Raw genomic sequence first — 24,945 nt, 5'->3', positions numbered from 1 at the left:
GAGGGAGAGGGAGAGAGAAAAACAGGGTGAGAGAGACCGAGGAAGAAAGAGAGTGAGGGAGAGAGACAGGGTGAAAGAGACAGTGTTGAAGAGAGTGAGATGGATAGATAGAGAGAGAGAGAGAGATGGAGAGAGAAACAGGGTGGGAGAAAGTGAGGGAGAGAGACAAGTGAAAGAGACAGTGTTGAAAAGTGAGAGAGAGAGACAGGGAGGGGGAGAGAGGGCAAGATGGAAAGAAGAAGAGTAGGAGGAAGGAGAGAGGTGTGAAGAGATGGCAGCAGTGGAGGTGAGAGAGTGAGGGATAGAGAGATGGAGAAAGACAAGGATGGCGTGAGCAGGTGAAGCAGGCAGCAGGTGTAGCCAGTTCAGTGCACACACAACCACAGAGATGCAGGTTACTCATTTTTTATTTACCAGCGAGTGCATCCTGAATGTGGAACAAGGCTGACTGGGTCTCTTCAGCGCTCGGGCACCAGGACAGCCTCCCGTTCATGCTCAGCTGCATATGTAGCATTTGAGCAGAGAAAACAGGGCACACACAACCCCCCACACCCCCGGCAGACAGGCGTGTTAAGTCTGCACGCGCGTGCTTCACAGATGGTGGGAGATCCCCGTTGGGGGGGGGGGGGGGGGGGTTCTGGACGCGGCTACTCGGACTCGTCGCCCTCTGCTCGGCGCTCGTCCGGCCGTGTCTGGGGGAGTGACGTTTTCTCGTCGTGTGCCGCAGGAGTTCATGAGGGACGAGGAGCAGGGCCAGGCCCGATTAAGCGCCGTCCTGGCGCACGCCGAACAGCTCGGGGCCGTGGTGCCTGCGGACAGGGTGGAGGCGGTGCGGGCCAAGGCCGGCACCGCCAGGGAGGACTGGACCAGCCTGATGGAGAACCTTCAGCGCAGACAGACTGTCCTACAGGTGATGGGCTTGGCCTCATGGTGGGGGGGGGGGGGGGGGGGGGGGTTGTGTTTGGTGTTTGTTTGAGCTCATCTTTGTTTTCTACTGTTATCTTTCGCACTGATAAGGAAACCATTTTGTCCCACATCGCTTTTTATTGTGCACACACAATGGCAAGGAACAATACCTGAATAACGGAGAAAGCACAGTGTTAGTGTGTGTGTGTGTGTGTGTATGTATGTGGCATTAGTGTGTGTGTGTGTGTATGTGGTATTAGTGTGTGTGTGTGGTATTAGTGTGTCAGTGCATGCGTGTGTGCATGTGCATTAGCCTGCGTGTCATCGCCCGTGTTTTGTGTGTGTGTGTGTGTGTATGTGGCATTTGTGTGTGTGTGTGTGTGTGTGTGTGTGTGTGTGTGTGTGTGTGTTTGCGTGTGTGTGTGTGTGTATGTGGCATTTGTGTGTGTGTGTGTGTGTGTGTGTGTGTGTGTGTGTGTGTGTGTGTGGTATTAGTGTGTGTGTGTGTTTGCGTGTGTGTGTGTGTGTGTGTGTGTGTGTATGTGGCATTAGTGTGTGTGTGTGTGTGTGTGTGTGTGTGTTTGCGTGTGTGTGTGTTTGCGTGTGTATGTGGCATTAGTGTGTGTGTGTGTGTGTGTGGTATTAGTGTGTGTGTGTGTATGCGTGTGTGCGTGTGCATTAGCCTGCGTGTCATCGCCCGTGTTTTGTGTGTGTTGTGTGTTTGCGCAGGGTCTGCAGTCTCAGATGCAGGACTTTGAGGCGAGTCTGGTTCCTCTTCAGGACTGGATGAGCAGAACTGAGGGAAACGTCCAGGAGAGCAGCGCCCGTCTCCACGACCTCCCGGCCAAGAGACAGGAGCTCAGTAAACTCCAGGTACACCCATCCACCACACAGCCAACTCTCCCACTGTCCACCGCCAACGCCAGTCTGTCTGCAGGTCTCATTAAAGACAGCCACACACGACCTAATTGCCTCAAATGGCTAATTACTGATCCTGGCTTTAATTACCGCACAGTGAGTTATAGCTGATGGAGAAGATGAATACAGATGTCAGGGCCAAATAATTAGTATTAACTGCAGTGAGTCACAAATGTACAGTAGAATATTGTTTTACTTGGTTTACTTGATTTTACTTGAAGAAAGTGTTCCAACGTCTGTACTGTATATTTAAGTACTAAATTGCTTGGAGTGAATGCAGACATGAGACATGTACTAGGACTTCAATTGGACCGGGCCCATAAAGGCAGCTTCTGAGATAATACAGTTACCACAGTCAGTCACTCACAGGCAATTCTGCTGCATCAGGCGTCTCACACAATAGAGGATTACTCTAAAATCAAATGATTTGCGGACTCCGAGAGTGCCGTCTGCCTCAGAGCTCAGTTTATGTGATTAGCAACACCTGCACACGGCGCAGATAACATCTGCGGAGGAACATTTCTGGTTTTCTCTTGATCTTATAATCCCAGCGCCTCTCTGTTTTCTCTGTATTATACGTCAATGCTTTGCCAGGTGTTTTTTGCCCCTCTTAAACCTCCTCATGTTATTAACTCAAAGTACCAGGAACATGCTCGTTGAGATCGTTCTGTACTTTGTCTCGTTTATTGCATCTTTTGTTTGGCCGATGCTAGCCTATGTAGCCTGTGTTCTGGTTCTGATACTCTGGGTGCTCTGATCTCATGGTGTGGGGGCCTTACTCTCTTCTCTTCTGGTTGACCCCTGCCTGCTTGTCCCTCCCTCTAACCTCTCACCTCTCACCCCTCACCCCACCCACACACCACAATCCGCATCCCACTCACACCCCTCACCCTCACTCTACACCCCTCACCACACACCCCTCACTCCACCCACACCCCTCATCCTCACCCCTCACCCCACCCACACCCCTCATCCTCACCTTCATCCTCACTCCACACCTCTCACCACACACCCCTCATCCTCACCTTCATCCTCACTCCACACCTCTCACCACACACCCCTCACCTCACCCACACCCCACACCCTCACTCCACACCTCTCACCACACACCCCTCACCTCACCCACACCCCACACCCTCACTCCACACCCCTCACCCCTCACCCTCACCACACACCCCTCACCTTCATCCTCACTCCACACCTCTCACCACACACCCCTCACCTCACCCACACCCCACACCCTCACTCCACACCTCTCACCACACACCCCTCACCTCACCCACACCCTCACTCCTCACCCCTCACCCTCACCACACACCCCTCACCTTCATCCTCACTCCACACCCCTCACCACACACCCCTCACTCCACCCACACCCCTCACCACACACCCCTCACCCCACCCACACCCCACACCCTCACTCCACACCCCTCACCCCTCACCCCCACCCACACCCCACACCCTCACTCCACACCCCTCACCCTCACCACACACCCCTCACCTTCATCCTCACTCCACACCCCTCACCACACACCCCTCACCCCACACCCCTCACTCCACCCACACCCCTCGCCCCTCACCCTCACCCCTGGCCCACAGTCAGTGCTGGAGGAGCTGGCCACCAGGGAGCCTGAACTGGTGGGTCTGAGGGAGCGAGCCCAGAGCCTGTGGGAGGGCCGGGCTGCTGGGAAGGGCTTCGTGCACCGGGTCTGCCAGCTGGCAGCACGCTACCTCGCCCTGAGCAACCGGACCAAGGTGAGCCGACCCGTCTGAGCGCCGCCCACTGCTGGGCAGGGTCTGTACATCTAGAAAATGTGCAGTTGTATCTGTATATAAATTTCTCTTTATCATGAAGCCATTTACCCTCCTGAGTCAGAAGTGCAAGTAGTACCAATAATGCTATGAGTAATAGTACAAGTAATAGTACCAGTAATATTACTAGAAACAGTATCAGTAATAGTACAAATAATAGTACCAGTAATACTACTAGATACAGTATCAGTAATAGTACAAGTAATAGTATCTGTAATAGTACAATTAATAGTACCAGTAATACTACTAGATACAGTATCAGTAATAGTACAAGTAATAGTACCAGTAATATTACTAGAAACAGTATCAGTAATAGTACAATTAATAGTACCAGTAATACTACTAGATACAGTATCAGTAATAGTACAAGTAATAGTACCAGTAATATTACTAGAAACAGTATCAGTAATAGTACAATTAATAGTACCAGTAATACTACTAGATACAGTATAAGTAATAGTACAAGTAATAGTACCAGTAATACTACTAGAAACAATATCAGTAATAGTACAAGTAATAGTACCAGTAATACTACTAGAAATGGTATCAGTAATAGTACAAGTAATAGTACCAGTAATACTACTAGATACAGTATCAGTAATACTAAATTATCAAAATACTGTCATGTTACACCTTTACTCGCACAACTGCACTGGCTCCCCATTAAATTAAGAATACAATACAAGATTCTGGTCCTGACATACAAAAGTTTACATGGTCAAGCCCCAAGTTACATCAGTGAACTATTGCATGAGTATACTCCCCCTAGGTCTATGAGATCAGGTGATAAATTTTTACTGACCATACCACGCACAAGATTGAAAACTAAAGGTGATAGAGCGTTTGCAACAGCATCTCCCCGTCTCTGGAACTCTATTCCTTTGCCTATAAGAAATGCAGATTCGGTGATGTCTTTTAAAAAAATGTTAAAAACGTATCTTTTTAGGCTTGCATTTGTTTAGTTTTTTCTTATATTTTTATATAGATATTGTTTTACTATTGTTTTTTCTCTTTTATCCTGTAAAGCACCTTGTGATTTTTATCTTGAGAGGTGCTCTATAAATAAAATTTTACTTACTTACTTAATAGTACAATTAATAGTACCAGTAATACTACTAGATACAGTATCAGTAATAGTACAATTAATAGTCCCAGTAATATTATTAGATACAGTATCAGTAATAGTACAAGTAATAGTACCAGTAATACTACTAGAAACTGTATCAGTAATAGTACCAGTAATACTACTAGATACAGTATCAGTAATAGTACAATTAATAGTACCAGTAATACTACTAGATACAGTATCAGTAATAGTACAATTAATAGTACCAGTAATACTACTAGATACAGTATCAGTAATAGTACAAGTAATAGTACCAGTGATACTACTAGAAACGGTATCAGTAATAGTACAAGTAATAGTACCAGTAATACTACTAGAAACGGTATCAGTAATAGTACACATAATAGTACCAGTAATAATACTAGAAACGGTATCAGTAATAGTACATGTAATAGTACCAGTAATACTACTAGATACGGTATCAGTAATAGTACCAGTAATACTACTGGATACAGTATCAGTAATAGTACCAGTGATACTACTAAAAACTGTATCAGTAATAATACAAGTAATAGTACCAGTAATACCTCCAGTAATAATACAATTCAGTAATACTACTGAATATAGTACCATCCAGTATAGAACCATGAATTTTTTTAAAAGTAATTAAAAAAGTAATAGAACCAGTAAAACTACCAGTACTAATACTACCAGTAATAATACAAGTAACAGTACCAATAATAGTACTAGATGTAGTACAAGTAATAGCATCATTAACCGCATAGCAGTAACAGTAACAGTAATAGTAATACTGACAGTAATAACTTTGAATGTGTCTCAGAATAGAGGTGACTTTAGGAACTGCTCAGTGGGTCTGACATGTCATTAATTACATTCTAATAGAAAGAAAATGGCCAACCTGTCCACCAGTTTTTGAAGTAATAGTTAGTGTTAATTGTATAAGGGGCAGGTCTTTGTCCTTGACATAGTAGTTAGTGTTGATTATATAAAGGGCAGGTCTTTGTCCTTGCTGGTCAGGTTCGGACTGTTTAGTAGGGCATGAAGTAATTTCAGCTAATTCACTCCATTACATGTAATAAAAAAATGATTTGTGACCTCGTACCACTAGCACGACCAGATCCATGCATGTAAGGGGTCAGCTGGAGGTACAGTAGACCTAAGGCGTTACAGTCACATGGAGGTCAACCATCATTTCATATCATATCATTTCATTTGATTTTGGGTATAGTCTGGGTATTCACAATGCTACAGTGAAGTAAGGACTAACAACATCAGCAGTGCAGTGTTATAGTTCAGCTTCATTTCAGGGTCATGAGGAAGGTTAAATGTTTAGTCATGTCCAACAAAAGCATCTGCTTCTTAATTGTACTCAACATTTTTACATTTTTGGGTGCGTCACCTGCAGATTTAGGTGACCTAGCACCTGTGACTGTGCCAGTGCTCAATTGTCCTAATGTGTCCCCCCCCCCAGGAGAAGGTGTCGCGGATAGAGCGTGTGGTAGGAGAACACCAGCTCTTCTCACAGGGCTTGCTGGAGCTTCAGAGCTGGGTTTCGGAAGCCAAGCAGACACTCAAGACCTGTCGTTCTCCTACAGCCGACAAAAGCTTGCTGGTGACTCGAATGGACCAGCTCGAGGCATGTCAGGAACCTCCGTGATTCGCTATAACACTCCAGCCACAAGACCTCTCTCAAAACATCGCGATGGTATTACTTTACGTTATTTTGACGCAGCATTGTTAACATTCCAGGCCCTGCTGACGGCACGTCAGGAGAGGGAGATTCAGCTGAAGATGCTCATCACGAGAGGCGAGGCGGTTCAGAGGAACACCTCCGCGGAGGGAGTGCCTGTGGTCCGCAAACAGATCCAGGACCTCAAAGACTCCTGGGACGCCCTCCTCTCCGCCTCCATTCAGTGCAAAAGGTCCGGTGGTCAGCCGCTTTTTTTGTCTTCACACAAAAGTCTTTGCTGTTCGCTAGGATTCCACTTGCTCCGATTCCCGCCATCTTTTTAAGCATATTCACCTTAGCCTGTTAGATCGCTGTAATATTGGCGTTAATGTGCAATACTGAAACCCTTAGAAATACAAGGCAGAAAACGCTTTGAATCCCGGGTGTCTGCTGTAGCTCTAACGAGTGTGTGCTCATTGCTATGTGTTGGGCCTACAGTCAGCTGGAAGGGGCCTTGTCTCAATGGAGCAGCTACCAGGAGGACGTGAGCCAGTTCGAGTCCTGGCTCGAACGAGTGCAGGACAGTCTGGGCAGCTCAGATAAAGCCTACACGGAGATGCGGGACAAGACGGCCAACCTGCGCCGGGCCAAGGTGACTGGGGCAGTGTCCCGCAAATCCTGCCTCCGTGACACAATTAGTAGACGCCGGCAACTTTGAGTCATTTATGTACTGCACAGTTGTGCTCATACGTTTACATACCCTGGCAGAATTTGTGATATTTTTGGTGATTTATTTCAAAGAATAATGACGATAATGTCACGGTACAGCCGCTGACTCCTCCCTTGGGTGTGTTTGTGTTTGTCTGTGTCCACGTGCGCCTGTGTTTATTATGTGTGTATATTTGGTGTGTGTTCGTCGCCGTCATTCGTATCACCCCCATCGCCTGTTTTGTTAACATCATGCATCTCACTTGCGTCTTGTTTGTGTATGTATTGAAGTGTGCGTGTTAGTATGGGTCTTCACCAGATCTTGTTAGCTTGTTAGCATGTGTGTTCTATGTTATTCGTGCCGTGTTAAATAAAACGTTGAAATATAGCCTGCTCTTGCCTCCGCGCCCTGATTCCTCGCCTCGACATTACAGATAATACAGCCATTTTTCTTTTGTTTAATTTAGTTGGATCAAGTTATTTATTAATAACAATTATTTTTGCCCTTTTTCTAAATAATAATGAAAAAAAGAAAAGCTGTTGTTCTCTGAAAAAATAGTAAAAAAAATCACAAATTCTGTAAATTTATGAGCACAGCTTTATGTATAAAGGAATGCTCTCTGTATCAAAATTGGAGGATTTTGTTTAACTGCTTGAGATGTCTGCTGCCATTTGAGGTCCTGGGAACACTGACATTTCAAAAGACTGACACGGTAGATTAAACTGGACCCTGGATTACCTGCTAATGGCACTTGGGTATTCTTCTTGGGGCAGTTGCTGTATGAAGAGGTGTTGAGTCACTCCAGTCCTCTGGAGACCATCGCTACAAAGGGCTCCAGCATGATGGAGCATTCTGCCACCCAGCAGGAGATCCGCAAGCTTCATGAGCAATACGCGGCCATCAAGGGCAAAGCCAAGGTAAACACTGACCGCAGAACCTGACTTACTCAACCAAAAAACACAGTTTCCCTACAACACAAATAAACGCATAGCTGTTGTTATGTTTCGGAATGTTTTCGGACATTTCTCTGATGCTGGTGGAATGTTCCTGTGGCGTCCCAGGCAGCGGTGAGCAGAGCCGAAGATCTGGTTCTGGTGCACCAGGACTACCAGCGAGGCCTCCACATGTTTGAGGACTGGCTGGAACAGCAGCAGAGCGGCCTGGCCGTCCTCTCGCCCCTGGATGGTGATGTGGACACGTTGGAGAAGACACGGCAAGATCTGGTGGTGAGCTGGTTTTGCTCGGGACGGCGAATAAAGGCCGTGACCTTCCTGAGTCCACCAGCCTTAGCCAGTCCAGGATGGTGCAGATGTTTTTTGGTGTGTATTTTTTTAAATTCTCATCATTGATGTCTTTTCCAGATTCTCCAGTCTCGTTGTTCGGAGGGCCACACCTTGCTTAAGTCTGCTCTGGCCAGCCGGGAGCAGGTCATCCCCTGGGGGGTTCCCCAGATCGAAGACCGGGCCCTGGAGACGGCGCAGAGAGAGTGGCGGGCCTATCAGGACCGACTGGAGGACACCAAGACCCAGGTGGAGCAGGCTGTCGCCAGACTCCAACAGCTGGAGGGGTGCTTCCAGACGCTGGACCTGTGGCTGGTGGACCTTGAGCTCAAAGTCCAGCTGAGGAACCACAGACGCTCTGATGCAGCTACTAAAGAGGTCCAGCTACAGCAGCTGCTGGTGAGGGGCTTCGTGTCCATGGAGTGTGTGTGTGTGTGTGTGTGTGTGTGTGTGTGTGTGTGTGTGTGTGTGTGTGTGTTTCTCCAGACCAGGTGTTACGTTTGAAAAACCTATATCTCTCCCCATCTATCTATCTCTCTCTCTCTCTCTCTCTCTCTCACCATCTCTCTCACTCCATCAGCGCTGGCAGGTGGAGGCCGGGCAGAAGCAGGTGGAGGTGGAGGGTCTCAGTCGTCTAGCGCAGCAGGTTGTGGAGGACGCCCACGTCAGCGCCCGGGTCAGCGCCAGGGTCACTCAGCTCAGTACCCGCTACCACGCCCTGCTCCTGCGTGTACAGGTCAGGAGGTCACGCCTCCATTCATGAATCACTGTGACAATACTCTGCCCCACAGGTGAAGAACTGGTTCATACGTAATAAATATCCACTTAAAAATGGCATCTCCGTGTGATCCATTGCCAGACTGTGTGACCTGCTGACAATTGTAACCAAACGCTGAGGAATTTACAGAATTCCTTAAGTTTTACAGAATTTACAGAATTCCTCAAGTTTTACAGAATTTACAGAATTCCTCAAGTTTTACAGAATTTACAGGATTCCTTTCCTTTCACTGGATGTGAGTATTGTTGATCAAGTACAGGTAATGCTGCCAGCGTGCACTGATGAGTGTAATTTCTCAGCTGCCTAAATTCTGGATAGTGTCCAAGCGGGCAGAAGAGTCCCTCTTTATCCTCCGTCTCCCTCTGGGAAGACGAAGCAGAAATCGAAGTCTGTCCAACATCCGAGACAGACGCTGGTAATTAAACATTAAAGGAGCCATTCTTTTACTTCCGTGTCGGCTCACGCTGTGGCTGCTGCCGTGGCAACAGTGGGATTGATTTTTACACCTGCTGCAACGCCCCTCTCCCCAACACCTCTCGCTCACACCCAACCACCCACCTTGAGCATTAGAGGAGTGTGTAATTATTCAGAGAGAAATAACAGGCTGGCACATGCACCACACTGCAGAGCTGTTGCCTCTTTGCTGATGTGTGTGTGTGTGTGTGTGTGTGTGTGCGTGCGTGTGCGTGTGTGTGTGTGTGTGTGTGTGTGCACTCACTTGTATGTGCGCATACATACGTGTGCATGCATACGTGCCTCCGTGCACTTGTCCATCTGTGCGGGTGTGGGTGGGTGTGTGTGTGTATGTGTGTGTGTATGTTTGTGTGTGTGTGTGTGTGAGCGGGTGTGTTAGTCTGTGTGTGTGTGGGCGGGTGTGTGAGTGTGGAAGTGTGTGTGGGCGGGTGTGTGTGTGTCTGTGTGTGTGTGTGTGTGTGTGAGCGGGTGTGTTAGTCTGTGTGTGTGGGTGGGTGTGTGAGTATGTGTGTGTGTGTGCGGGTGTGTATGTGTGTGTGAGCGGGTGTGTTAGTCTGTGTGTGTGGGTGGGTGTGTGAGTATGTGTATGTGTGTGCGGGTGTGTGTGTGTGTGCGGGTGTGTGTGTGTGTGTGTGTGTGTGTGTGTGAGTCTTAATTGGAGTCATGACGCAGGGCAGCTGGATTTCACTGTGAAGTGCCTTATGAGCCGTGACAGGCGAAGATGAAAAATAAACATTAAATTCTTGTGAGCAACAGCAGTGTAAATAATGGGTTTAAGGATGTGCTTGCGTCAGACTCTCTGTGATGCCAAAACCTTAAATATGCAAAAAAACAAACAAATAAATTCATAGATAATGCATGGGCTAATGGCAGTTTGAAAGAGCAACCCGGTGTTTGTTTATTTATACAAATAATGTGCAAAAATACATTTCTGAAACGCTCCAGGAGACCATCAAAGAGCTTCAGGAGGAACTCAGGAGTGTCACTGAGGCTCAGAGCGCCCTCAGAACCTTCTCTGATTGGCTGAGTACAGCAGGAGAGGATTTCCGAACAGCCAATGAGACCAAGGACGGTTGGGACCATGGCGCTATGGAGAAGAAGATGAAGAGACTGGAGGTAATGCCCCTGTCAGCACACCGGCCTTCACCGAGTGATAGAGCTCCTCTCTGCAGAAGCTATCAGCATCTCTATAATACATGAGTCTCTCTACTGGAGCCCACCGCACAGAGCTGAACTGACAGTGTGATCTTATTAAGAGCAGGGGTTTTGTCTTAGGCTATTTGTCATTGATTTAATTCACCTTTTACCCTATTCACCACTGTCAACGTCCTCCTGTTTTTAAAGGGATGGAGGCTGATTTATTGTGTCCATGCTTGATTTCAAATGCTTTGTTGGATTTGAGTCCAGAAGAAATTTTCTACAAAGTTTTTTTTTTCCATTGATACTTACACTTTATAAAATGATTCTCAGGATCACATGTGGGTTAAAGTGGGAAATTGTAGCACATTTTCTCCCCAATGGCTCTCAAGAGAGGCTCACTCCCACCGCGCAAAATATACTCACACGTTACGTCTCTGTGGGTCTGGCACAGATTTATCCCTGTTTGTGGTGCAATGTGGTGTGTGTGTGTGTGTGTGTGTGTGAGAGAGAGAGAGACAGAGAGAGAGAGAGGGAGAGGGAGATGAGGTGGTGTGAAACAGAGGTATTGATCATATCTTTATGAAGACAAAGCGCAAACAGCTTCAGTTTGAGTGGAGAGGGCTTGGTGTCCCACTGCAATGCACACACACACACACACACACACACACACACACACACACCCCCACTGTGAAAGAGGAGATGAAGAAGCTCTCTGTCTGTGGAACCTGCTGGCACAGACATAGTAATTGATGCAATGCTCTTGCTGCATCACTATTATATACACTCTTCTTTCTCTCTCTCTATTTTCCCTGCCTTTATTCTCCCTTTTTCATTACTGTTCTCTCTTTCTCATAGTGACACACTCTCTCTCTCTCATACACAATCACACACTCTGTCTCTCACACTCACACACACACACACACACTCACACATCCTGTCACACACACACACACACACTCCCTGTCTCTCTCTCACACACACACACACACACACACACACACACACACACACACACACACACACACACTCCCTGTCTCTCACACACACACACACACTCCCTGTCTCTCACACACCTCTTATCTGACTCTCGGCTTATCATGTAATCCATACTTGGAGGATCAATGGCCCAGCACAGCCACTAAGGGACCAAGGGACATACTTTCTACACACACACACACACACACACACACACACACACACACACACGAGCACACATATCATCAGAAATATGAACCCACAAAATAATTCTAGAGTCTCCGCGGTGAGAAACCAGTGAGAAGAAGCTTGTCTTGCACAGTACGGCAGTTTGCAGTCTGTGCCGCTGTAAAAAGTTGAATAATTTTCGACATTAATTGTAATATTATATATCTAGTCGCAATTTCCCAGATAACTTTAGATCCATGCAGAGTTCATCATTAGAGGACCACAGTAGTGTCTGAGATGGTGTCACTTCATCCAGTAATACCACCAGGGCCTCCGTATGTGCTGGGCTTTGTTGTGACAACAGGCTGTATCATATGGAGAGGCCCCCAGTTTAGAAGTAGAGCGAGAATGATAAAGGGGGTGGGGTGGGGGGGGACTGGGGAGGCGGGGTTCCTTGTTGCCAGGGAAACCCTGCTGGGGCAGCCCTATTTAAGGGCTGGTAATTGGACCTTCCTGTGGTTGCACCAGCCCGGGCCCTAACCCAGTCCCCACGCGCGGGTGTCAGGAGCCCGGCAGGCTTCAAAGAGCCCCTCGGCGAGGTCCGCTTCAGAGGAGGGCTCTCCGGGCCACGCAAGGAGCCAAACGCCGACGCTCTCGTCTGAGCGAGGGCCTCCGTTGTTTACTGATTTAGCTTCTTCTGGACCACGTTTGTTGTCGAGCGCTGGCATTCTCAGGTTCGAGAGCACGTCGATTCATCTTCTGCATTAAAAAATAGAGACGGGAAAAATTTTCTCAAGGTTTTTGATGAGCGATTCGAGCGCAGCCTGCCGGCGTTATTGATTTTCTTCTTGAACCCGACGCCACGACCGAATTCAAATATTTAACGATCTGCGTTAATTTCAGCTGCAGTAAATAATGACCTATATAAACACAACCCCCCCCCCCCCCCCCCCCACCCCGTCCCTGTCCCCCTCTGCATCTTTCAGTCCCTGCAGGGACACATGGATCAGGGCCACGGGCTGTTAAAGAGCCTGCATGAGCAAGTGGAGCGAGCCGCCTCCTTCCTGGACGACGGCGGGGCCTCCGAGCTGGAGCAGGAGGCGCAGGCCGCCCGCTCCCACCTGGAGGGGCTCGTCCTGTCGCTGCGGGACGAGCACGCGGCCACGGAGAAGAACGTCCTGCTCCACAAGGAGTTCCAGGAGCGCTGCCAGGCCCAGCTGCAGTGGCTGAGGGAGACCAGAGGGCTGTTTAGCTCCGCCGTGGAGCCCAGAGCAGAACTCTACCAACGGAGAGCCCAGCTGGCCAAGTATAAGGTACAAATATAGAGTCAAAGATTTGATCTGAAAAGGCAAATCCCCCCAACCACCCCCAGATCTGATGTGGCCCAGATTAAGAGGAGATCTGTTCGCCGGCGTGTTAGGGGTTTATTTTCGGTGCGTGTGAGCAGTGTGTTGATGCCCCCCCCCCACCCACCCAGGCTGTGGAGCAGACGCTGCTGTCACGGGACTCTGCTGTGAGCTCGGTGCTGGAGAGGGGGGAGGTGTTACTAGCCCTCCTCCACTCTCCCTCCATCTCCGAGAACATGAAACGACTGCAGGTGGAGTATCGTGAGCTGCGGACCACTACGAGGGTGAGTCCCGACTCCAACGTCCCCCTATGTCAGATTAAGCAATTAACATTCATTTTTAACATATATACATATTGACACACCATCTTCTTAACTATATAAAATTTGCCAATAAATCTTCATGTGATAAGGGAAATAATGGAGGTTCTGCTCAATGAGGAGCGCTGGAGGGTGTGTGTGTGTGTGTGTGTGTGTGTGTGTGTGTGTGTGTGTGTGTGTGTGAGAGTGTGTGTGTGTGTGTGAGAGTGTGTGTGTGTGTGTGTGTGAGAGTGTGTGTGAGAGTGTGTGTGTGTATGTGTGTGTGTGTGGGGCTGAAGGTGCTCAGATGTTTGGTGAACGTGTCTTCAGGCCCAGGTTCACAGGCTGGAGGGACATGTAAAGAAACAGGAAGCGTATCACACCGAGCTCCAGGAAGTGGAGCGCTGGCTACTGCAGATGTCCAGCAGGATGGTGACCCCTGACCCCACGCTGGCCAGTGGACTGGAAGCAGCTACGCAGCAGCTGGCCAGACACAAGGTAACAGGACACAGTTATAGCCACTCATGCAGACACTGTCACCTCCACACACACACGTACCAAAACCAGGCCTCATCCTGGTCTTTTATATCATAAACATAAGCGTCGTCACCCCCATTTCTCAATTCACCGTCTTGCACGTGTGCTCAACGCTTGATTGTAATTCCCAGGCCATCATGGAGGAGATTGCGGGCTTTGAGGAGCGTCTGGCGAGGTTGAAGGCGGGGGGTGAGGAGCTGCTGTCTGGCTGTGGCGAGCGCATGCAGGCCCGTCTCCGCCAGCAGACACAGGGACACCTGCAGGGAGCCCGGGACAGCTACTCGGCCATCTGCAGCACAGCCCAGCGCGTGAGTCTCCCTGCCAGACGGGCCGTGTGCCGGCGCCCGCCACCATCCCCCCCCACCTCGTGCGACCCGTCCTCCGTGTTCTGACCTTGCTCTGCCGACGGGCTGGTATCTCTCCACCCTTCCCTTACCGATCCCGGACGACTAACCGCTCCAGAACCACCCTCTCGCACGCCGGTGCCTTAAGCAGTTTGTCCAAAGATTGTTTTGGGTGCTAAGGAATATCTTGATTGTGTACCAGCTTGCACGATGCTGATAGCGTGCTGGCCCGAGATCCCATGCACGCTTAACTGACAGATCAGAGTCAAGCTGAACGCTCCCTGCGGATCCGGACAACTGGTCCATGTTTACTGATGCCCACGAGAGCGTGCATGTTATTGTCACACTGCCAGCTCAATTCTAGCTCGAAAAATCCCACCATGCTGTTCGTCCAGTCTTCAAAGAGGACCGTCCGAGGGTTGACTTTGAATTTCCTTCTCTGTAACTTTTCAAATCAAATTAGTTTCCTCACTTTGCACTTTTTTATAAAACGTTTCATCCTAACACATGTGCCTGTAGAGCCCGAATATTCTCCTGGGCAGTGCAGAGTTCTGGCAGTGCAGTATTCAAATAAGTCCAAATTGCATTATTCAAATGTTCATAACATGTGAAAAGGAAAAGATCAAAGAATGCCTTCAAAGCAAGTGGCAAGAAATGGCTCTTTCTTAGTCCTGTTTTTCTGCCTCTTAGTAAATAAAGCCAGTCCTGTTCTATACAAAACAACCGCTAGCTCTCCAGCACAAGCGTAGCTCTTCCCAGATCCTGCCCTCACCCTTCAGAAAGGGCCTCCTGATTCCCTAAGAAGGGCTCCGTGCCAACGCGCTGCTCCTGTGCCAACCTAATGGCGCTCCCTGACACCCAGCCCTCTGCCTTTGCCGCCCCCACAGCAAAACGCCCGGTCTATTAAATCCGCCCCGTTATTACAGTTAGCCCAGCCTCGCGCAGGCGAGATGGAGCCCTTGACAGTGGCAAAAATCCCTGCTTTCCTTAGTTAATACCCCCACTAACGTCGTCTTGTGCCAGCTCTGGCCCGCCTCCTCGCCAGCACGCTGTCGCCCTGTAAATCCGCACACCTTGCGCTCCGGCCGTTCGGCGCTAGGCTAGGTGCGCTGCCAGCGCCGCGCTGCCTGCCAAACCGCGGCTGCCTGCCAAACCGCGGCTGCCTGCCAAACCGCGGCTGCCTGCCAAACCGCGGCTGCCGTCGTCTGCACCCTGCCAAGGCCTCAGAATTAGGGACGTCAGTCAGCCTCGGTTTCTTCCTCGTGGTCGTCGGGCACGCCAGAACGTTCGACACCTGTCATCTGACCCGGTTTATCACTCTTAATAGCGACTGCGCGACGGGTCGGTTTTATCTCCAGCCTCCCAGATATGTCAGGTTACCCGCTACTTTGGAATGACCAGGAACGGTCAAGCCAGGCAACAGCTGCAGTGCTTTTCAAATGCATTCTTAATGGAGAACCTAGCTGCGTAATGGGGGGTGTCCTCGTTTTACAAGTCTGCCTGTTTTGGAGCAACAAAACATATGGGAATAATGTAATAGATAATACAGTTACATATACAGTTTATTAATTATAATATTCAATTCCGAACAGGATACATACATGATTTTTTAAAATACTTGAATAAGATTTATTTTGTGCAGCAAAACGCTAAACAACACAGCATAACACCCAAATAATAACACACTAAGATTTACCGGCTAATTTTGAAATTGTGTGAAATTTCCTGGTAATGCACCTCGTCTATTTTGAGCTCTTGTCCTGGAATTTTTATGCTGCAAGTTAAAAGTTTATGTTTAATTATATGAGCCATTCTCTGAAATGTTTCATCGTTAACCACTTAGCTAAACGGTAGCTGACTAGGACCTTTTCATGCAGGTGTATCAGAGTCTGGACCGTGAGCTGCAGAGGCACGTGAGCCTGCGTGACGCGTTACAGCAGTGTCAGACCTGGCTGTCCAACATACAGGAGGTACTGCAGCCCCCTGCACACGCACCGCGCTGCCTGGAGGAGGCGCTAATCCAGGTAATGCATTACAATCGTTGTCTTCATTTATTACAATTACTGTCATTATATTCGAAGAATGTTTGCTGACATTATTTTATGAACGTGAATCTGTGTGTTCATTGCTGAAAGGTTTATTGTGCCCGAGTTAACCCGTCTAACGCGTCTCGTGGAAGGTGGAGGTATGAAAATAGAACGTTGTTTGCTCCTTCAGGTGAAACACGAGCGAACACTGCAGGAGCAGGCCAGCACCTACCTGCAGCTGGTCTGCTCCACCTGCGACCTGACCCACGAGAAGGTGCAGGAGACCGCCGCTGAAATCCAGCAGGTCAAGATCCAGGTACCTTTCCTAGCTTATTTTCCCTTCCCCTCGGTAGATATCAGGCACGTTTCGAAAAAATGGGCTGGGTTTTATTTCGGGAACCTTCTCGCTGTCTGTCTTCAGGTCGAAGAACGAATGTTGGAAACCCAAGAACTGGTAGAGAGCTGGAGGGCAATCCAGAGCCTGCGCTGTGAGCTCGAGTCTCGTCTACGAGAAACCGAGCAGCTCCTACAGAGCTTTCTAAGGAGGCCAGCAGAACTTGAGCCAAAGGTTGCCCAGAATCAGCTAGACCAAGCCCAGGTAAGATTTTCTGTCAATCGCCTATATGCGGTCTTACATGACAACAGACCCTACCGATACCATAGAGTTATGTTACAGTGTTGTTTCTAGCATACTAAAATGACCACTGTGCACTGACGTTTACAAAATGGGATAACAACATTAAGATGGGACGGTTCAGGTAATTTAGTCATTTTGGTACTTTCTCCTGCTCATTTTGTTGTGCTCGGTTCATCAGCATTATTGTGATTCTGTCTGCGTCTGGGAGATCTAATGGATTCACACCCTGCCACTTTTCCTGACAGACAGCTTAATACATTAATAAAAATTGGCCTCCATATTTCATGTCAGGCTGTGTATGTGAATTGATTTGTCGGTGCCCGTAATTACAGTCTCCAGACCTAGTCGGTCATTGTGTGTGAAAATAACAGATATTATCATCCTGGGTCTATTTTGAGCTGTCAACAAATGGAGACACGAAAAACTCCAATTTCCTCAAAGCTCACACTCTGTCATTAACCTGCCCATTATACTTATCGAAACGTATTGCTAACGCTTTCTTCTGTTTTCTGCCACAAAGGACTTTATCCAGGAGATACAGAGCAGGCAGGCTGACCTGACCCAGCTCAGAGAGAGCATTGGTAGGCTGATGACGGGGCAGGAGTCCCCTGAACTGGTGGAAGTGGGTCGCTTGCGACGTGCTTGGCTAGACGTGGCCAAACAGGCAGCAGAGCTATTGGAGCGCAGAGAAGAAGATCTCCAGAGAAGTGGGGATTACCACGAGTGCTTCAATATGGCAGAGGAGCTGTTAGACCAGTTGTCAAAGGAATGGGATAATCTGTCCAGGCATGTGTCCTAATTATTATTTATTATAAGTTTATTACTTTTACATTGATTTTATGCTGTTTCTGCTGCTGAGTCTCATATGAAATTTTCCTTTCAGAAGTATTGTACGCAATTATTGTTTTATGTTGTCCTTTTGCTTTATGGTAGAGGAGACACAGAGAGCACTGCAGGGTGCTTGGATGCGTTGAAGAAGTTGTCTGTTGATCTTCAAGATCAGAGGTGTGTGCTAGATGACTTAAGAGATAACAGGAATGCGGTCCTGCCACGCCTTGGTCTAGGGGACAAAGACCTTGTCAAAGAGCAAGTGGGTTATCTAGAGCAACGTTGGACCCAACTGGAAGTGCGGGTTCAACAAAAGATCCAGGACACCATTCAAACCCTTGAAGATCTGAGTCATTTAGAGGACCAGTTAAGAGAGACCCAAGGGTGGGCCGAAATGCAGCGACCGTCCCTCTCTGAGGTGCTGAAAACCAGTCCACCTCCAGACCTGGCACAGAGCTTTTTGTTTGACCATCTGAGCTTCTGTGCACTGGTGGAGACCAAGCAGCAGCTCATGGCACAGTGCGTGTCCGAGTCTGAGAGTCTTTTATCTCACCTGGGCCTCAACGAGAGGAGGAAACTGCAGGATTTGGTGCAGGGAGTCCAAACGCTGGTCGATAGTCTAGGGACTAAAGCAGCTCAACACCGCAAAAGCCTTAGAAAGGTGTTCACGGAGCGAACGCAGTTCCTCCAGGGCCTGGATAGAGCTGCTCGGTGGATCAAACAGCAAGAGCAAAGGGTTCTTGCAGATGAGCATGTAGCACTTCTACCAGATGAGCTCTACAAGCAAGTGTCTACCTGCAAGAATATATGTAGCAGCTTACGGGCCTATCAAGTGGAGCTAACCTCTCTTTGGGCGCAGGGACGGGAGTTAGTGAAGGACACTACAGAGGAGGAGAAGACCGAGACCCTTCAGAGGCTTGAGGAGCTACAAGGAACGTTTGAGGCATCCCTTCAACAGTGCACACAACACCTGCAGCATCTGGAGAAAGCATTGGTCACCCGGAAGTACTTCAAAGTAGATCTGGACAGGGTGTGTGAGTGGTTGAGAGAGGCAGAGATAGCCACATTTCCTGTAATTGATCTAGGTGGCAGCGATGAGGTACTGCAAAATCAGTTGACTAAGTACCAGCAACTTCTAGATCATACTTCAGCATACGAGAACCTTTTACTCATTGTCCAGCGGGCGGGACAGGAGATTCTTCCCACCTTAAATGAAGTTGAGCACTGCTACCTTGATGAGAAACTTAATGGCCTTCCACAGCAATACAATGCCATTCTTCTGTCAACCAAAGAGAGGTGTGAGAGGATCCAACGAGTGATTCTGGAACGCAAGGAATTTGAGTCCCTAATAGAAGTGACACGCAAGGCTTTGAACGATCTTCAGGATCAGTGTGACGCTTTAGCGAAACAGTCAACCAGTCAAAGTTATGAGAACGGGGAAAGGTTGCATAGCGATTACGGAGAACTCCAGAAAGGTCTTGCAAATCTTTTTCAAGCAATGAAGGAGTTGAGGGGTAAAACTCGTTATTTCCATAGCACAGGACAACCATATACACCTGAGGTCATTGATCAGCTAGCTAGTCTCCATAACAGACTCAATCTCACGACAAAGGAAAAAGTTAATCAGCTGAACAGCACATTGAGTCTACTAGACGACTATAATGCTGTGATGGTTAAAACAGACAGAGGGATGAATGAAATCAAGGAACGTACAGATCAACTTTATTCTGAGAAGCAGTTAGACGCCATGGAGAGATTATCTAGATTACACAAAATGGCCAAAGATTTAGATGAGATTATATCTTGTTCAGAGAGCCTAACTGAAAAAGTAATGGGATTGAACCAGCACACTGACCCCAACACTCTTAAGACTCAGGTCGCCTCTAAGGAGGCTCAGCTTCAGGCCTTGAAATCAAGGATTTATAAATGCATTGAAGAATGTGAGCGTGGCACGGGTGGTAGGCATTGTTTCCAGACTGAAATCCAAGGAACCTTGGAGTGGCTCAAGAAGCTTAGAGATAAACTGAAATGTCCGTGGACAATCCAGGAAGCTAATGTTGGCGTGGTTGAGAATGAGATGAGAACAGCGCTGGCTCTTCAAGAAGAAATGGAATCTCGGCTCAGGCTATTGAATGTCTTAAGTCAAAAGGAAAGACAGCAGTGCAGCCCCGACCGACAGCCGGCTCACGCCGAGTCTATTTTAAGAGACATCGCAGAGTTGGAGACCGATGTTCGACAGGCACTCTCAGCCAGACAGGCAAGATCATACTTTCGATTTCTGTATTTGTTATCCTTCTCGGGTTTTTTAATGTGTAAGAAAAAAAATCTAAAAATGTAATTACTTTTATATCCTTATCCACAATGCTGTAATGTTTACCTTCAGGTGCTTCTGCAGTCAGCACAGTCTGTGCTACGGAAGTATCAGTGTGCCACGAAGTCTACACGCCAATGGTCTGTGGATGCTGATAACATCCTAAAAGAGACCAGCCATGACCTAGATTTGGAAGGCCTTAATGAGAGCCTAGAGGCAATAGAAAGCCTGATGGTCCAAGAAGAGACCCTCAAGAACACGATGCGTGAAATTAGTAGCTTACTCCCCCAAATGGAAGACTTTGTTGATTCTGTTATTGTCGAGGAACTGAAGCTGGAGTCCGAGACGTCCCGTCAAAGGAGCGCAGAGCTCACGGACAAGCTGAGATGTCACCGGGATGCCTTACAAAGGTGAGATGTTGTTCTGCGTCTGCATCTCCGCACATAACCCTTGACCCACATCTCGCCGAGGCAACGTACCCGTGCGACAACGAAAGTACTCGTTTAGCTGGATGCTCGTATTTTGAATGGATTCACAGATGTTCCGCTCAGTGGAGAGCGTTTCAAAAGGAGATGGATGACGTCGTGAAGCAAATGAGTGAGGCCGAGAGGAGTCTGGCGGGGTTCACCACGGCTAAAGCGAGCTCCCTTCACGAGGCTGAGGCCAGACTACGCTCTCACCAGGTCATCTCAACCCCCCCATGTTTGTTCCTTCGGGCTATGATTTTCTTGCTAAATAAGTTGACGTGTGTTGTATGTATATGTATGACACGCCCTGTACTACACGAGAAATATCATCCCTTCTTCTCTTTTATAGACCATCGTATTGCAAGTAGAGGCTTTGGAGGAACGACTGACCCGACTGAGAGAGCAGACAGCACAGTTTGATAAGGCTGTGTCCAGTGCCACAGTGTCTCACGCTGTGATCGCGCTGAGCTGTCGGTGGACACAGCTGTGCTCCGTGGCCAGTGTGCAGGACAAGGCTCTAAAAGACACCGTGCGAGACTGGAGGTGTTTGAGGGAGAAGGTGATGTAGCACAACTACCACTGCATTGTTCCATGCAGAACAAACAAACAAGCAAACAACAAAAACACCAGAGAATAGACATGATTTATAGGTAAACAAAGAACCATATTTCAATCTGGGGTGATTTCTAAATGAACGGCCAGTTAGACAAGATATTTAACTGGTTTATTTATTTCAATTCACTAGCAGGACATCCAGTGCTATGTTTCTTATTTTATACAGTGGTACAGGTGAATGAGGTCACTTTCCTATTGGACAGGGTCAGCGCTTTGTGGATGATGTAATGTTTGGTAACAACCCAGCAGACTGTCCATGGCACAGCATGGAAGCTGACAGCTGTCCCCACCTGCCATAAACCTTAGCCGCTTTCACAAGAAGTGACATCATAGGGAAAGAAATGTGTATTTCAAAGTAAAACCCGCAAGAATAAAAATTACTTTAGTATGCCACATGCCAAAGTAAAACATTTAAACACTTTTGAACCCAAATAAATGCATTTTTTCAGGGTCTTGTACATTATAGTATATATACATTATAATATTGGTTCATTTGTTCAGCCCTAATGCTGATCTGTCTAATTATTCCGTTCGTCTGGTTCACGTCAGAGCACAACACTCCATTAGTGTGAGCCACTGTGCTATTGCAGGTCCATATGCAACACTGGGGACTGAAACACTATGTACAAAGCATGTGTTCATTCAGCAGCCATTAACAGACCCCGCTAAACTGATAAAAGCATGCTGTAACACTAAAATGACACACGTCTTTCACGCCCACAATACATGATTCGTTTTTCATAGTGATAATTGCATTGTACACAAATCCATTAAAATAATGGTATTCACATTTGTGATGAGGTTTCAGTCGGACTGATAATTCCACTGAGGTTCGGTTGTAGAATCACTGAACCAAATAGTGATTTAAGAGAATAAAAATAGCTGAGATGTAAATAACAAACAGCGTAGCAAAATAATACGGAAACGTTAGACAGATTAGCTTTTATCCTGCTGCCTCCTTTATATCGTCTTAATAATAATGCCTGTGTTTCCGCGTGGATAACGGTAAGTCCTCGCTCTCTTTAGCTGGAGAAGATGAGGGCTGTGTGTGAGGACATGCACAGCCGGGTTCCTGACAGCGTGGTGGAGAAGGCGTCCAATATGGTGGCCCTACACACCCTGCTGGAGTACCACGACTCCTTCAGCAGAGAGGTGGAGAGGGAGAGCAGCGCCCTCACTCTCCTGAAACACCACGCCTTCGGCCTGCTGCGACGCTGTGACGCTACGGTACCGTCGTCGCCCAGCAACCACCGGGCCACGCCCACTAACCTACAGGACGCACTCAGCGACCAGTCACCCGTACCTAGCGACCAGCCTGCGACGCCCGGCGACCGGACGGCCACGCCCTGCGACCAAAAAACCTCGCCCAGCAACCAATCGGCGTCTCCCAGCAACCAGACAGCCTCGCCCCGCGGCCGCTCAGCCTCGCCCAGCAACCAGACACTGTTGCCCAGCAACCACACCGCCACCAAAGAAGACCTTTATCTGCAGGAGATTCAGGAAATGCAGGACAAATATGAGAGGTACTAGAAGTTTATGAGGTACATGATGATTATATTTGTATATCGCATAACTTTACTCGAGAGACCCCACTGAGCGGCACTCAAGACGTCCAACAGAGGCTGGCCTTGTGTTCTTACATATTTTCAGCAGATATCTTTGATTAAGCACGTGCATCAGTTCTCATGGATGGGGGCTGTTTTTTGTTTTCGGAGTTTGCTAAAAGATGTGAAGCTCAGCTGTCCCCCCCCCCCCCCCCCCCTTCACCTCCAGTCTGTTACAGCAGGTGTGCGTGAGCCGACAGCAGGTGCAGGTGGAGCTGGTGGAGCGAGAGGAGGTGGAGAAGGCGCTGGGGTTGGTCAAAGGCTGGATCCAGGACACACAGAGCCTGCTGCTCAGCCCCACGGCGGACCTGGACACCCTGCTGTCTGACCTGGAGGTAGCGCACTGCTGGAGGAGACAGCAGGACGTCTGTGGGCCGGTTTTATGTAGCGCTACTCCAGCAGCCTGACAGGAGTGACACAGCGGTGTTGTTCTCAGAATGGCCCCTAATCACACACTCGGGAGGTGTTTTTATTATGGATTTGTTTTTCTTCTTTGATGGTGTGCTTTTCCGCTCGGCAGACGGCTCATGGGGGGGCGCAGTCTCAGCGCCAGGCTCTGGAGCAGATCTCAGACCAGCAGCACATGAAGTACAAAGATCTCCACGTCACGCTGCCCTCTGAGATCAGCACACAGCTGGCACAGGTGACGCTGGCACTGGGCTCGGCCGAGGATCAGGTACAAACACACACACACACACACACACACACAAACAGATGTGATGTTTCCAGTGTTTGTGTCATGCGCTCAGTGCTTCTGTAAAAGGTTTTAGAAAGCCACAATATAAATGTAACTAATAACATTTATTAAATTTTCATACCCTCTTTCCTTTTCTAAAAAAAAAAAGGTCCTCTAGTGTCCCGATGTTTACTAACGGGAAATGTTAGCGGTCTAAACCCGATTTCTGCTCTGCTAGTGTCGATTGGTCCTGTGTTCAGGTGCAGACCAGAGAGAGAGAGGTTCAGCACAGCAGGGACGTTAAAGAAGACTTTAACGCCAGACTGCAGGGGATCTCTGAGAAAGTCAACGCCATCTCCACGAAACTAAAGCAGAAGTCTGTGGATGTAGAAGAAGCTAAGGAGGAGACCGAGGTATCGTAGCGCCTGGAAGGAACGTCCGATTCCTCTTTCTTTTGTCTCCTGCTTCTTTCTTGCTTTACTTTATAATGTTTTTTTTTTTTTTTGTAATTTGTCATTTATGTATGTATGTATTTATTTATTTATATGCCAGGGACAATGCACAGTGATCATCTCAAAGGTAAATGTGCAAGTGTTAGACATGGACTATTGTCCCTAAGGGTAGACGTTATAGATCTATAACAAGAGACAGACATTCAAGCAAACAAAGAATATAACACACATTGAACACAACTGCAACTGGAGTAAAAAAAAAAGCATTAAACTGAACATTCATGTAATTTACATATTTAAATATGTGATGAATAAACATTGACATGATTTAAATATATGCTAAATGTTAGCGTGTTTGACCAGCAGCCGTAGACCTTTAAACTCCTCGCATCCTTTTCTCTTTGTCCAGACTCTGTGTGAGGAGCTGGAGGATTGCTCTCATGCTCTGTCCGAGCTGGACGTGGCCGTGCAGGAGTTCGGGGAGCAGAACCCTCTGTTAGCACAGCAGCTGGGCGCTAGCCTGAGCAGGCTGTCCGAGCTCCACTCCCAGACCAGCCGGCTGGCCGAAGGGAGAACCATTCGCATCAAAAAGGTGAAAAACCCCTAAGGAGCCGCGCTTGAACACTTCACGCCCCCCCGAGCAGGTGTTGGGGCAGTACCCGATAAGGGCACGTTTACCATCACAACACTGAACGCTGCATATAGTGGAGCTCCCTGGTGATTTTATGGGATTCATCCTGATCGATACCTCCTTTCTTTCCGTCTTGTGGGACAGGCCGAGCAGTACTTTGAGGAGTTTAACGAGATGCTGACCTTGGTATTGAACTGGACGGAGAAAGCCGAGACCCTTGTCTCAGCCAACATCCTCTGGAACCCCCCCTCTATG

General features: G+C 48.1%; 1 protein-coding gene and 1 long non-coding RNA gene across 2 annotated transcripts in view; one reads left to right on the top strand and one right to left on the bottom strand.

Moving 5' to 3' along the window:
• The window catches only part of syne1a (spectrin repeat containing, nuclear envelope 1a), a 123,783-nt gene that overhangs the window by 57,290 nt on the left and 41,548 nt on the right, over nt 1-24,945 (top strand). Inside the window, 29 exon segments of the mRNA XM_077017736.1 lie at nt 728-910; nt 1,636-1,779; nt 3,424-3,579; nt 6,195-6,359; nt 6,473-6,645; nt 6,891-7,044; nt 7,875-8,018; nt 8,163-8,327; nt 8,463-8,780; nt 8,962-9,117; nt 10,579-10,749; nt 12,903-13,229; nt 13,394-13,546; nt 13,892-14,059; nt 14,230-14,406; nt 16,320-16,466; nt 16,660-16,785; nt 16,891-17,067; nt 17,627-17,892; nt 18,040-20,191; nt 20,318-20,655; nt 20,784-20,928; nt 21,062-21,271; nt 22,354-22,850; nt 23,101-23,266; nt 23,452-23,607; nt 23,868-24,020; nt 24,469-24,651; nt 24,835-24,945. The exon segment at nt 24,835-24,945 is cut by the window's right edge and continues 27 nt beyond it. Of these exon segments, the coding sequence (XP_076873851.1) occupies nt 728-910; nt 1,636-1,779; nt 3,424-3,579; nt 6,195-6,359; nt 6,473-6,645; nt 6,891-7,044; nt 7,875-8,018; nt 8,163-8,327; nt 8,463-8,780; nt 8,962-9,117; nt 10,579-10,749; nt 12,903-13,229; nt 13,394-13,546; nt 13,892-14,059; nt 14,230-14,406; nt 16,320-16,466; nt 16,660-16,785; nt 16,891-17,067; nt 17,627-17,892; nt 18,040-20,191; nt 20,318-20,655; nt 20,784-20,928; nt 21,062-21,271; nt 22,354-22,850; nt 23,101-23,266; nt 23,452-23,607; nt 23,868-24,020; nt 24,469-24,651; nt 24,835-24,945 (7,581 nt within the window).
• Nucleotides 24,056-24,945, bottom strand: part of LOC143523355 (uncharacterized) — a 1,800-nt gene continuing 910 nt past the window's right edge. The window contains exon 2 of the long non-coding RNA XR_013133319.1: nt 24,056-24,945. This exon is cut by the window's right edge and continues 409 nt beyond it. This is a non-coding gene — a long non-coding RNA (uncharacterized LOC143523355).

Source organism: Brachyhypopomus gauderio, chromosome 9 (assembly GCF_052324685.1).
Source record: "Brachyhypopomus gauderio isolate BG-103 chromosome 9, BGAUD_0.2, whole genome shotgun sequence".
NCBI lineage: Eukaryota > Metazoa > Chordata > Actinopteri > Gymnotiformes > Hypopomidae > Brachyhypopomus > Brachyhypopomus gauderio.
This window is presented reverse-complemented; position numbering and strand designations above follow the sequence as displayed.